General features: G+C 39.0%; 1 protein-coding gene across 7 annotated transcripts in view; it reads right to left on the reverse strand.

Annotated features, from left to right (window-relative positions):
- CFTR (CF transmembrane conductance regulator) overlaps positions 1 to 6288 on the reverse strand; it is a 196442-nt gene extending 190154 nt beyond the window's left edge. For all 7 annotated transcript variants that reach the window (XR_004483338.2, XM_033428228.2, XM_049715192.1 and 4 more), the window contains exon 1: positions 6105 to 6288. Coding sequence is in view for 6 of the 7 variants with exons in the window: in XM_033428228.2 (XP_033284119.1) it covers positions 6105 to 6157 (53 nt within the window). In the remaining variant the exon portion in view is untranslated. The remainder of the gene's footprint in view (positions 1 to 6104) is intronic.
- Between the last annotated feature and the right edge of the window lie 8453 nt (positions 6289 to 14741).

A 14741-nucleotide genomic window follows, 5' to 3' on the forward strand; every position in this document is an offset into this window, starting at 1 on the left:
CAATTTCTTCCTTGTCCACGTCAACCTTCAAAATGCCTCTCATAGAATACAGAAGGTGGTGAATTAATGAATTAAGGTATCCTCCAAGCTGTGCTGAATCATAACCTACAAAGCCAGTATTGCTCTGACTCAGTTCTCTGAAGCAACCTATGGGAAAATTCTCTGATTATATCAGAGTAGAGCCCAGTTGTCCAGTTTCAGAGCTAAGAATCTTAACCAAAAGGACTGAGCAGAAATCTTCAAATCACTTCTTGACCCCATAAGCAAGGAATTAGCAAGCAGGCCTTCCCGCAAGGCAAAGGCCTGGCTATAAAGGAAGATAAGAAATATTTCACGGAATAATTACTCTAAGTATTAGAAAATCTGTCCAGGGTCCTGCTCACTTTGACCTCTCTTTATCAGAATAATGCTGTATTACAGGACTGTTGAATGTCAGCAAACTACAATATCCATAAATCTCCATGGATCACCATGGAAGTATCATCATCACAAAGAAATATTTAGTAAACTGTTGCATGCAGGAGTCTTGAAATGGTCTGAATACTAAACAAGTCACAGAAGGCCCTGACATCCAGGGCTTTACAATTTGAAAGAGTCATTGATGTCAAAAGATAGTAATAAGCTAACAGAGCTGCACAAAGAATAGAAACTTGACAAGTCTTGCGACTTGGATACAGCTGTGAAAACAGATCATTCAGAGCTCTGTAAGAATATATTCGTTCTCTACATCAAGCAATCTAAGTGAATTTTTACAGGTTTCTTGCAAAAAGAAGCCTAAACTCTTAGGTTCAATAGCAAAGCCACTTTGTAATGCTAATTTTACTTTTAAACAACCACAAGGTAAAATCTTAGGAGCTGAAGAGAAGCACCTGAAATAGTAATGTTAACATATTTATAAAGTAAGCCTTCAGTCAGGGTTCCCAAACAACCAGACCTCTATCATAATCTGTTTTCTCCTCTTGACATCATTGCATCACAGAGATTTTGCTCCAGGGAAGAGCCCTACACAGATGCGTCAGGAATCACTGGAATCAAAATTGCCAAAATTGCTGCTGAGTCAGAGGTGGTTTTAAAGTTTTGATAAACAACATATAGCTGCACGCTAAACGGTTAACACCCTTCCCTGATGGTTTTGCAATCCTATACTTATATTGTAGCTCTATCACTGAAATTATAGGTTCCTGTGAAGCGACACTGATAATAATACATTTTATACTGGGGATCATTTAAGGGCCTTTTAAACAAGTTTTAACATTTATGCACTGAATATTATCACACTAACTCCTACTTCTTCCCATGAAACATTAATGGAAAACTGAAAAACCATGATTTCCCTAGTGTATCAGTTGGCTCTAGAGGATATTTTGACTGTCACATCAAACATAAAATATTAATGAACTAGTTAAGACAGCTGATTCCACTTCTCTCTTTAGCAAGGGATGGAATATTACAGTTACACTGTATGGTATGCGTTATAAGTATATAAGAATCTTCCCAGAGAGTTGAGTAATACTTTGAACCAGCATATAAAAACTATTGGAATACACTTCATAACCAAGGAGGAATTTTTTAAACTTGCAAAATGAACTAAAAGAAAATATATACACATATATTTTATATAATAAAATATAATTACAATTTTAGTAATATCATGCAGAGGAGGTACTTTTAGAACTGAGAGTTAAATCAATCAAACTTGACACATATCCCAAGTTGCAAATCTGAACTGTATCATAAAAATCATGATTAGCAAAAGACAGATGGGTAGAAAGGAATTTTAGGGGACTGGGGTAGGGAGTCAACATTTGTCAGTGTTCAGGCAACACTGTTCCAGAGGGGCCCCTGTCCCAAAAGTGGCCTCCTCCAATTCCTACAAGAGACAAAGCCAAGAGAATGTATGGGAACCCTGGGCTGTCCTCACTGGATGGCATTTGCCCACTGACTGACTAAATGAACTCATGCTATTGAGGGACCCTTGGCAGCTGTACGTATCAATACGAATTGTGCAACTCATACTGGCATTTTGTTTTATGCATCTATTTCTTTTGATTTGGATAGTCTAAGCCTTGTCTGAGAGACGAACCTGAGATACAATATGTGTATTGATCAGGATAGGAACAGGCCCTTGTTTGAGTGGCCATCTGGTCTCCCTTGGCAACATTTCTATAAATACCCCCAACAAACTGCAAAAATACTTATGGCTCTGCCATAATTTTAGATTCCCTCACACCTTGCAAAAAGTAAATAAAATGTAAATATAAAGTCATTGTGATGGATTTTTTTTTTACATATACTGTAATTTATATAACCAAATTAGTGTGGTCCTCTTCAAAATTGTCATCTTTATGGGTCTTTCATTACATACTTGCTGTGATCATCTTCTGTTGCTCAAAGCACTTTCGTTTCTCTTCATTAAGAAATGTCTTTAAAGTTTGCAATACACTTTTGGAATGATAATACCTAAGCTTAAGTAGCACTTGGCTGTTAACAAAGCAAATTATGATGAAAAATCTTTACACTTTTTTGAGCTACAATCAAAGTCATTTAGAAGCAAGTCCAAGTGATTGGTCTGGGTAATATAACTTTTAATCCAAAGCAAGCTATGACTATAAAATAATGGCTAAAAAAGGTAATGAAGCTACTTATGAGAATAAATTTATATACTGTTTTAAAGTTAATTGCATTAAAAGAATCCAAAAATATTCTGATCAAAGGCAGAATTTCACTGGTAGCTACTTTGATCCACCACATCCATCCTGATGTAGAAATTCTAGTGTATTTATTTAAAAATCTCTCATTACTTCATATTTAATGATTACAAAAGTAACTTAAATTATCTTATTATTAACCTGAGACTTACAATATTCGACTCTTTGCTGAATTTCCACTTTAGAGCCTAACCTTGTTTACTTTTTGGTCTTACTTGAGACTTACCTGTGGAATTTATTGGGGGCCCCTATATCCAGTCTTAGTAAGAAACCTGTGGCATTGTACACATGGATTCTGTGGGGCTCTGACAATTCCTCAAGTATAGATCTAGACTTCTGGTATGAAAACCATGACCAAAATTCAAGCTGTGTCATCTGACACATGGTTTGGTACACAATCTAACATCTAAAGAGAATATGGGAAATTCAGGACATGAGAGAAGACAGAGAACAAACTGAATAACCACCTTTAAAAGTTAGAAAATGTAAACTTGACAAATTGCTGAAAAATGAAAAACATAATCTCTCTTGGTAAACATTTGTAAATCAATTGCACTGGTATATAAATTATAAATTCTATGCAAATATATCACCTCTAGTTTAAAAACATCTTTGTATTTCATAAAAGCTAAGTTAATGTAACTTGGTCTCCATGATACACACTATTTGAATTTTTGTGGTGAAATTCTCTTTTAGGTTATGTTTATAATATTGACATTATTATTATTTTATGCATTATGACACCTCAGATATCTTTCAAATTTCATACTTGATGTGAAATTCATGCAAAATTAAGAAAGTACTTAGGGTTTCCCTGGTGGCGCAGTGGTTGAGAGTCCGCCTGCCGATGCAGGGGACACGGGTTCGTGCCCCGGTCCAGGAAGATCCCACATGCCGCGGAGCGGCTGGGCCGGTGAGCCATGGCCACTGAGCCTGCGTGTCTGGAGCCTGTGCTCCGCAACAGGAGAGGCCACAACAGTGAGAGGCCCGCGTACCGTAAAAAAAAAAAAAAAAAAAAAAAAGTACTTAAATTTTTCCTAAACATTATTCGTTTTCCCAGTAACAAAATCTAGACAATAAAAGAGATATTTAATATAATCTATAAACCAGATCAAACAGCTTTACTCTTTTATGACTCTGAAACTGAATGGATCATACTCAGAAAGTTAAATTCTGAGGCATTTAACAACATATGATACAAGCATATGACTTTTTTCCTGTATATCTGGTAATGCCATGTTGGACGAGATTTTTCCTAAATTAAATTCTCATCTAGGCCCATTCATCGCACATACAGATGGATGGTCATAAAATTATATTCAACAAAGATGAATTGAATATTTTATATAAACAAGGTATGTGGTATTGTAAAGAATGTAAAAATATGGTAATTAATAATAATAACAGTGGCAGCTAACATTTACTAGGCTAACGACTTTACATGCATTTTCTCAACAGATTAACCCCTAAGACATCGGTCCTACTAGTGTCCAAGTTTTAAAGGTCAAGTCACACAAACAGAGATGTTAAGGGACTTGCCTCAGGTCACAGAGCTACTAAGTAGCAGATCCAGGATCTGAATCAAAGCAATCTGAATCCAAGGCCTAAAACCCCGGACCACTAAGCAGGACTACTGTCTAATCCGAAGACAGAAAATATGTTTCTTACCTTTTCAGAATTACAACCCAGAAGGAAGTTTATAATCACTGGTACTTTAGGTGAATGTCAGTTCCTATAAATAGTAGGAACTTAACTTTTAAAAATATACCTATTCTTAGAGCAACTTATTATAAAGTAGTTTGAAGAGCAGGACTGAGTATGCTCTTCACAAATTTAGTAGCCATTATAATATTTATTTTTTAACAAACCCACCTGAGAGCATTTTTAAAACTATACCAAAATGTATAAAGTGATGTTTTAAAAAAAGAAAAAAATACTTTGATAGACCAACAGTGATATAATTTAAAGTTCCTTAGTATTATACTTAGACGTAGCCATGGGATACGTATTCTTCTGAAAACTGCATTTTTTTTAAAACTGCATTTTTAGACAGAATGGCATTTAGGTTCCTCCAAGTGCTCTAGTAGAAAGGCTACAATTTATGCCAATTACCATTCTGATTTTGTAAATAACAGGAAAACAGATCAACAGACAATCCCATTCATACAGATGCAGTAACAAAAGGTGCTGAAAACACCCACCCAAGAGGCAATTCCAAACAGTAAAGTCCTTCTCTCCCATCCACAGGGAGGAGCTCTCCTTCTACGGCCTATGCCCTCTCCTTAGCACCTGAGTTCCAGGTTTGCTGCACATTCAGAGAATAAAACATTTTAGAAAGATATGAAAGCCAAGCTCCTTTCTCCCACACACACATGAGCATGTTTATAATGTATTTGGCTTTTCTGATACCTAAGTATGCTGATTCATTAGATAATTATGAATTAGTAATATCCCATGAGAGAGCTGAACCTATTCATTCATTCATACAAGTATAACAGAAATAAAGTAGATACAGTATCCAAAGAACACTTCAAATATGAAATGCTACATCTAACTACACTTTGCCTAAGACTCTGAACTTAGACTCAATTTTTTAAAATCTCATTAGATGAAGTTCACAAGCTTTTATGGCTCATCACATGTAAAGTAGGATAAGAGTACAATTTATTAAATGTCAGTTGGTTTAACTTCAGTACCTATTCCCATGGTTTCACATTTCCATGGTAATTCTGACCCCTCTTTTAAAATGTATAGCTTGTAGAATTGGCTTTTTTAAAAACAGATATTTCGAAGGATTTGCTTTCATTCTTAAAAGAAAGAATAATGGAATTGTGGCAAATACTTGTTAGATATACTCAGTATCATAACAATAAAAACTTTAAGCACATATTACCCACTTTATATTTCTCCCCTATAAACGTTCAAAATTCAGTCAACAAGTGTTTTCTGAGCACCTACTACATGCAGGCATGGCACTTGTAGTACATGAGCCAAGAAGACTTCTAAGTTTCCAAGGCATGAAGGAGGGAAAAATAGGGGCCAAACTAAGTATTTGTTATTAACAAGTTTATAATTCACAAGTTTCTTAGAAAAATCTAAGGAGACAATTGCACAGTAGCACATTTGGGTCTTGAGAGTGATTTTCAGCTGCAAGTAGTTAAAACTTCAGGGTTAAGCTAAGGCTCTTTATTCACACAATCGGCTTCAGTTTATTCTTTTATCTCTTCCTAATGTTTTCTATCTTATTCCACAAAATCCTCGTTCTCCTCCATAGCAATGAATGACAGCGCATCTTTTTAAAAAACTATTCCACTTTCCCCAAAACCCAGCCCATACACGCGTCCTCCTCTTTCCTGGGCACGTGTGCTTCCAAAGCTCAGCTGGACACCCTCTCACCTGAAAAAAAGTTGGGAGAAGACGCTGGCCTTTTCCAGAGGCGACCTCTGCATGGTCTCTGGGAGCACCGGGGTCCCTGCCGGGGCAGGCCGGGCACGAGCTCCTAATGCCAAACGCCCTACTCTTCTCAGAGACTGCCGCTCGCCCCTTTTTCTCTGACCTGCTGTGATGTCATTTGCTTCCAACTCCCCCCACCCACCCCTACCCCACACACCTCCCCTCTCCTTTCGCTCCTTCCCCCGCCTCCACTGCCCAGGTTAAAAGCTGGACGCTGCCTGGTCCGGCCCCAAATTTGCTCTAGCGGCTTTCTCCACCCCGTCCGCGCCCAGCGTCCGCGCCGCGCCCGCTCCTTCGTTCTCGCCTCCTTCCCTCCCTCGCTGCTCCGCGCCACCCTTTCCCGGTTCTGACTCCCAGCCTTCCCTCCCTCGCGCGCGCTCCTTCCAGGTCCGTGTCCCTACCTACCGTCCGGCCCCAGCCCAGCCCGCAGGCGGGGGACCGTCGCGGCCGCTCTCCAGGTCCAGACAGAAGGAGCCACCAGCGGAAGCAGCGCCAGTCAGTCCGCCAGGAGCCTCCTGGACCCTCCTGCGCCCCAGGCTCCGCGAGACCCAGGGCACGCCGCGGCCAACTTCCCCGAGCCTTCTTCCTCCTCCCTTTTTCCGAGATCCTAGCCGGGTTCGTGTTACGTTTGCACGGTGCCTTTTGAAAGGGGAACGAAAAGATGTCTCTCCTGTATCAAACTGCAGCCTCGGAGAGCTGCAAAGTTCCACGGCAGCGTCTGATGTGTTCGCCTTAGCGCTTCCCTTGAGAGTCAGAGGGAAAAACCAAGCTTGTTCGTTTTCAGGCTTAGGTGAGCTGCAAGTGTGGCCCCTTAGGAGACGTACTTCAGGTGGAGGGAATCCCTATAAGGACGTAAGAGGAATTGCCGCTTTGTCCATTACCCGCCCAGGATTTGTTCATTGTCTGTCCTAAGTTTTTCAGTCCGGCTTGCAGTTTTCAAGAAGGCTTTTGTATGTGTTAGCGACTACGATGATGACAAGCGGACAGTGTGTAGACTCACCCGCCATCCTATAGTTCCTAGTCTCGTTCAGCAAAATATCTTGGCCAATAACACTGAAAGGAATCCAAACAATCTTTGAAGCGAAGGTAGCATGTTAACGCTGACCTGCCTCAGAGAAACGCCATCTTCAACTCTTGAAGGGCATCTAAGCTTTCCCAGGTGTGGGCGCTCTAGCTTCCCCGAGTTTTTGCTGCGTGGATTGTGTGCCTGTTTGATGGTTTTTAAAGAACCAAATCGTTCGTTCCTGAATCCTGTTGTGTAAAAGCAAGGGCACATTGAGTTTAAATTGAAAAATTCCAATGGAAGTAAAAAGTTTGGTCTGATTACGTTAATGCCTCTACACCTAAAGCAAGGGCGTTTACTTATGAATTGCTTGTTGTTCACTTGTGGTCACCCAGATACAGTACAAATGAAACTGCAATTCATAATAATAGAAAGACAGGAACACGTATTTAAATTAATAAATGTGTTCAAATCAAGTCTTTATAGCTCCCCTTTGCATTTCCATGTCACCTTTTTTTTTTAACCTTAAAGTGGGTTTTATAAGCATTTCAGTTTTATTATCCTAAATTTTAACAGTAGGGAAAATAACACTAAAGAGATAGGCAAATTGCATAAAGTTAGATACCAGGAGAAAACTTAATTTCTAACACATGATCTCTTGCTTCAAATCCTGTACCTGTGTTTTCCTCTCTCCCGTATGGCAGGCAAATCTAGGCTCTGCCTTCATTATTGACTTTTCCCAGGTATGTGATTGAACTCACTTCATCCACTTTCCCACCCTCCACTCTACTGTTTGCTTTATAACTGCTAATGTAACCCATCAAATGTAATACACACATTTTGAAAGGAAGCGGTAATCAGTTCCTCTTTGTTCTCAAAGAGCAGGAGACAATAAAGAGATTAAGAATTGAGTTCCAAAGAAGATCAAAGAAGCTGACCAAGTGATATGCCTCAGAGACCCCAAATATTTGTCAATCTCTTTCCTCTGAAAAGAATAGATAAAATAGTGACTATTTCTTGATTTCTTACTATTTGCCAGGCATCATCTCATGGGAATCTAACAACAACCATGTAAATAGGTGTTATTCTCCCCAGTTTTCAGTAGAGGAAACAGAAAAGAGAAGTAAATGCCTGTAATGATAGAGCTAACATTTAAACTCATGTCTGATTTCAAACCATCATGCCTATCAGTGCGTAATATTGCTTCTAATCAAATCATCCCTCATGCATTTATGTACTGTCACTTACACTGGTATAACCAGTCTTTCTTCTCATATTAGTTTCATGCAGTCGTAACTGCTAGACCTATTCAAGAATGAGGCAAGAAAGCAGAAATCTGCAAACCAAGTAGCTACTGGAGTTCACACTTTTAAAAGATGACATCTAACTATAATATTCCATTTTAAGTTGTGTACACACACATATTCCTAGGAAGACCCTAGTTTTTATCATGAAAGGTTACATCCCAAATTTGTTCTTGGCATAAGTAAGACTTCACCATTATTCAGAACATTAACACGGTTAGCTGACATGAACAAATGAACTAATTGAGACGTGATATTCAAGGCTTGCATCTACGCACAAACGTAATGTGGGAGTGTAGATTTATGCACTAGGAAAATGTTCAAATATGGCTGAAGGTCATGACTGAAATCCTAAATGTGTCTTTGAGATGTCAGGAATAGGAAAGAGATTAAAGGGCCAGGATGAAAATAAAAGGTGGTAGTAAGAAACAATGAAACTCTTCTCTCCAAGCTGCTCAAATATCAGCTCACAAAATTTTATAATAACAGCTTAATATGTTAAGCACTTACCATGTATGTAAGGTGCCATGCACAGAATGCTTTGCCTTTTTTTAATCCTTATGACACCTTCATGAGATATTACCTTCTTCATTGTCTGTATATTATAGGTGAAGAAACTGAGGTATAAAAAGTTTAGTAATTTTCCCAAGCAAGTTTCACAGTAAAAAGTAACAGAGAAAACTGAGATTTGAACTAAACAGTCTATTGCCTGAGCACAAGCATTTAACCACTACTCATACTCCCCCCACAGAATTTCCTAACATTTTAAGCAGAACTGACCTTCAATATAGAAGATTAGGTGGCCATTTGTATGGGGTTTTTTAATTGTAGAATACATATAAAATTTGCTAACTTACACCTTTTTTGAGTGTACGGTCCAGTAACACATTCACACTGTTGTGCAATCACCACAATCACAGTAACCCTTTTATCTTGTAAAGCTGAAACTCTATACACATTACACAATAACTCCCCATTCTCCCTTCCCCCCAGCCCCTGGCAACCACCATTGTATCAATTCTTTCTTGTTTTTTATGATTTTGACTCTACCTCACATACGCGGAATCACACAGTATTTGTCCTTCTGTGACTGGCTTATTTCACTTAGCATAATGTCCTCAGGGTTTATCCATGTTGTAGCCTAGTGCAGGATTTCTTTCCCTTTTAAGGCTGAATAATATTGCATTGTACGTATATATCACATTTGGCTTATCCACTCATTTTTTGGTGGGCACTTGGGTTTCAGCTATTGTGAATAATGCTGCTGTGAACATGGGTGTAATGGTGTGGCATCATTTTAAAGGTATATGAAAAAGAAGCAAAAGAAGAGAAGAAGGAGAAGGAAAGAAAGTCAATATTTATTTAGTACCTATTATGTGTTCAGCAATGTGCCATGTGCTTCCTCAAATGATCTCAATATATGAAAGCTTGAGATAACCTTCCTCTCATATATTCCTGTCATACATTACTCACTCCACCATGAGATGATGGCTGAAGTTTCATCATTAGATATCACCAGAGTGCAACTGCCTATACTTATCCATTATGTTCAATTTAATATGACTGTGTTCCTCAGATTCTCTGTTGAGAACAGGCCTTAATAGGGATAAGCAGGTCATGACAATGAGTGCACTAAAACCTGGAAAAGTAGAAGGAAAAAGGAAAAAGTCACAAAACAAGAGAAGGGCAAATTCTTGTCAGCTTCATGTGCATAGGCTGGCTCTGTATATAAATGTATCTAAGCCAGAAGAGTAAGAGCAGCTGAGCTTTCCCACAGTGTGCCACAGTATTGGCCAAGGATGCAAGTACACATCATAGTCTTACAAAGATGTTTCAGATCCAGACAGAGGTGTCCTGGTACATGACTAAGCCAGATTATCATTTATTTTTACCACTTCCAACATTCTGTTTGGTCTGAAAATTCTGTTTATAAACACACATGCACACATACTTCTGTTTATATACATACATAACCTTTCTTCCCCACAACCTCCTTGGAGACAAGAACTGTGTCTTCTGTTTTCCTTTCAACTCATCTCTTATTTAGTAATACTGTGTACAATCAAACAATTTTCTCTCGGGGTTACTGACCTAATAGTTGAAATGTCATCCTAAAGGGGGAATCTGAAGATGCTCAAGAGATGAATCGTTGCCATTAATGTCTCAGCAAGCAAGAGCTCAGTGCTAAGGCAGGAGTACGGAATAAAAGAGGATCTCCACCCTCCAAAACTCAGAATCTACCCATGGTCATCAAAATTCCCTGAAGAGGGTAGCAGAGTGTAGTGGAAAGAGCTTGGGCTTTGAGGCAATGAAGAGCTGGTTTTTCAATCTTGGTACCGCTACTTACTTAGCTGTGTGGTCTTGGGTAAGTTACTTAACCTTTCTGTGTCTCAGTTCCCTTTTCTGAAAATGAGGTTAACAATACCCACTTCCAAGTGTTGTTGAATGTATTCAGTCATTGTCTTTCTACCTCAGCACTACTGACATTTGGGGCTGAGTAACTCTTTGATGTGGGCGGACTGTCCTGTGCATTGTAGGAGGTTTAGCAGCATCTCTAGCTTCTACCCCTTGGATGCCAGTAGAACTACCCCCTCCCCCCAGATGTGACAACGAAAACTGTCTCCAGACTTTGCCAAATACCCTCTGGGTGGCAAAATTGCTCCCGTTATGAATCACTGGATGAAATTATTTAAAGGTGAGGCATACAACAGCCATAAAGGGCTTAGAACCTAATAAGGACGTCACAAACTTTAGAATTTATTGTTACATATCACTAGTGATAAATCAGAAATCAGTGTAGCATTGCAAAATGGATGGTTACAGAAAACGGAACTTCTTAACAGCTATCAGAATTCTCAGGAACACTGGGCTCTCTCATCCCTTCTGAAGTTATTTGCTTGTATTCAGATTACATAAAAGACGGAAATTCAGGTACCCTTCCAATTGTAAGCTAATTTTGATTTAGAGGCAGAACTATGTTTTTATACTGTGGAAACATTCTTACTACTTTTGCATTGAAATGACATTTGAAAGCTCTATTTTTCAGTTCCTCTCATTTTAAGCTCATCACTGGTGGTATATTCTTAACAACTGTATCCAGATGGAGTTTGGCACCCTGAGAGTCTTCTTTAACTTAAAAGTACTTCCTTATAAGGGAAGCCTTAAGGATACTCAATCTGTACAAAACAGGAGATTATTAATGCTACTAATGAACTGGAACTATTGTGAACAATAGTTAAAATACTTTGGGGCTTCCCTGGTGGCGCAGCGGTTAAGAATCCGCCTGCTAATTCAGGGGACACAGGTTCAAGCCCTGGTCCAGGAAAATCCCACATGCCGCGGAGCAACAAAGTCCGTGAGCCACAACTACTGAGCCCACGTGCCACAACTACTGAGGCCCGTGCGCCTAGAGCCTGTGCTCTGCAACAAGAGAAGCCACCGCAATGAGAGGCCCATGCACCACAATGAAGAGTAGCTCCCGCTCACCACAACTAGAGAAAGCCCGCACGCAGCAACGAAGACCCAACACAGCCAAAAATAAAATAAATAAAAAGTAAATAAAATAAAATACAGTAAATAAAATAAAATACAACTTTTTCATGAATGTAAAAGCTAATAAATCTGGGATTTTCTAAAACTCCTTTTTATCAAATGTTTCATTGTTTACATTGGTGCTTTTCCATTTTTCCTACTGAAGCTTTTTTAGAAACAAGAGAATGTATAACACCAGATTAAATTTTCATTGATGATATCGTCTTGAAAGCCAGATGTTCTCTATAGAATTAAAATTGTGGTTTAATATATTTAAAGCTTAAGAAAAAATTTCCTCAGGCGAATTCTATACTAATCTATGTGCTTCATAGAAGAGTTACATTTAGAAAGGCAGTAGAGAGACTTCCCACTGGTGGCCCAGTGGGTAGGACTCCATGCTCCCAACGCAGGGGGCCTGGGTTCGATCCCTGGTTGGGAAACTAGATCCTGCATGCATGCGGAAACTGAGAAATCCCACATACCACATCCAACATGCCACAACGAAGATCCTGCATGCTGCAACTAAGACCTGGAACATCCTAAATAAATAAATAAATCTTTAAAAAAAAAAAAAAAGAAAGAAAGAAAGTAGAGCGCAGTAAGTAGAATAGTAGGTTATTTACTTATTTGCAACTATTTCCCCCAAATAGATAATTTATAATAAAAACCTATAAATCAGGAGAATGTTTGAAATAAAAAATAAGAGAGACTAGGTGGGAAATTGTTATCGTATCTGGGAACTAAAAGTAATTCTGAATATCTTGGTTGTCAAAGTCCAAAAGGTTGTATTATTCTCATAGTCTGATACCTGAGAGAGGTCGATATGCAAGTTCACCTGGGGAAAAAAAAAATCCTCCCTCTACCCCAATCTTTGAAGAGTTTGTCATTCAAAGACTTATAGAATTATTACTGAATGACATCATGGTCATTATTTTCAGCAATAATTTTTTCAGAAACATCTATTTGATGGTCATTTCTTATACCAATTCATAATTAAAGCCAAGGACACAACATGAAGTCAGTGACTCAAGGAAGGCTGTTCAGCCTGGGAAACTAGAATAGAAGAATTCCCAGGTTCAGAGTTTCCTTTCTGTTTTGCTTTAACTTACCCTAAATAGACAAAGTCTATGAGATCTTGTTGTTTTAGACACTATGCTGGCTACTTATTGATCTACAAGTTCAATGTGATTGGTGAAACTAGGGTGATTAATCTGTATGGTCAAAAGGACAACCGATTCCTGGTTCAGTGACTCTGGCTCATTGGCCTCCGCAGCCTGCATCCCAGTGTCTCCCAGTGTGACTACAACCTCCTTAACTTCAAAGACTGCTGAGAGGCAGCACTGATGAAGTGATGGCAAAACACTTTGGAATTCTTATTTACTTGAGCAAGAATTATGTTTAGCAATATGTATGAAAATCGTCTAAATCCTTTCTAGAATAAAGTGTATCATGCTAACTAAAGAAAATCAAACTGACAAATACGTATCAGAGTTTTCATCTAAACAAATTAGACAGTCATAAAATTTTACCTAAAACTAATTGAAAATTTTTATAACAAATTAAGTTTAGCATGATCCTGTTTTTCAAGAAAAAAATTATATGTTTATATATTTATTTGCTGCATAAATAATATTACACACCTCAGAAAAACCCTATAAAGATGGTATATTTATTTTCATCGTTGTTCCATTTTACAAATGAAGAAACTGAGGAACAGAAGGTTAAAGACCATGTCCAAATTCAAGAAATAGGGCTAGAATTTGAACAAACCTATTGGTTTGGTTCTGGAGCTGAGCATTTAATCATGGTGCCCTGTGTGTAACTGGACCATATAGAACGGTTTTGTTTGTTTAACTAAAAGGAGCTGCTTTTTACAATTTATCCACTTGCTTGTCTGTTTAGGTGAAAACAGGGGCTTATTACAAAGGAGATGTTTCTTTCTTCTTTTCTTCATTTCTTCAGAATCCACTGAGTGGTCTCTTCATTATAGGATTATAAAGTAGGTAGGTATCCATGGGGAGAAAGGGGGAAACAAAATCTTTTTTCTATTTCTTTCTTTTTAAAAATAAATTTATTTATTTGTTTTTGGCTGCATTAGTTCTCCATTGCTGCAGACGGGCTTTCTCTAGTTGCGTCGAGTGGGGGCTACTCTTTGTTGCGGTGCGTGGACTTCTCATTGCGGTGGCTTCTCTTGTTGCGGAGCATGGGCTCTAGGCGTGTGGGCTTCAGTAGTTGTGGCACATGGGCTCAGTAGTTGTGGCTTGCGGGCTCTAGAGCACAGGCTCAGTAGTTGTGGCGCACGGGCTTATTAGTTGCTCCGCAGCATGTGGGATCTTCCCAGGCCCGGGCTAAAACCCATGTCCCCTGCATTGGCAGGCGGATTCTTAACTACTGCGCCACCAGGGAAGCCCTTATTTTTCTTTTGAGGTTCAACATAGAATCTATTTGATGAATTGAGATGACCCCAACTGAAATGCTCAAATATGGACACCAAGGGTCCCCATGGAGAACCAGACATACCATGAGAGGAAAAGTTTAATGTCAATGTCTTCAGTTTGGTGGGAGATGGGCCACTTTGCAGCTGAAACTGGAAGGTGGCCTTTTCCTACCCATCATGGGATGCTGGGCGGGCCTTGCCAACTACTGGAGAAATGTTAAAAGTCCAATTATAATGTACTACTGGCTGAGACTAAGGTGGGGGAGTGAGCTTCATCTTCCTCTAGGAACTGCTATGACCTCTGC

This window comes from Orcinus orca, chromosome 9 (genome assembly GCF_937001465.1).
Source record: "Orcinus orca chromosome 9, mOrcOrc1.1, whole genome shotgun sequence".
Taxonomy (NCBI): Eukaryota; Metazoa; Chordata; class Mammalia; order Artiodactyla; family Delphinidae; genus Orcinus; species Orcinus orca.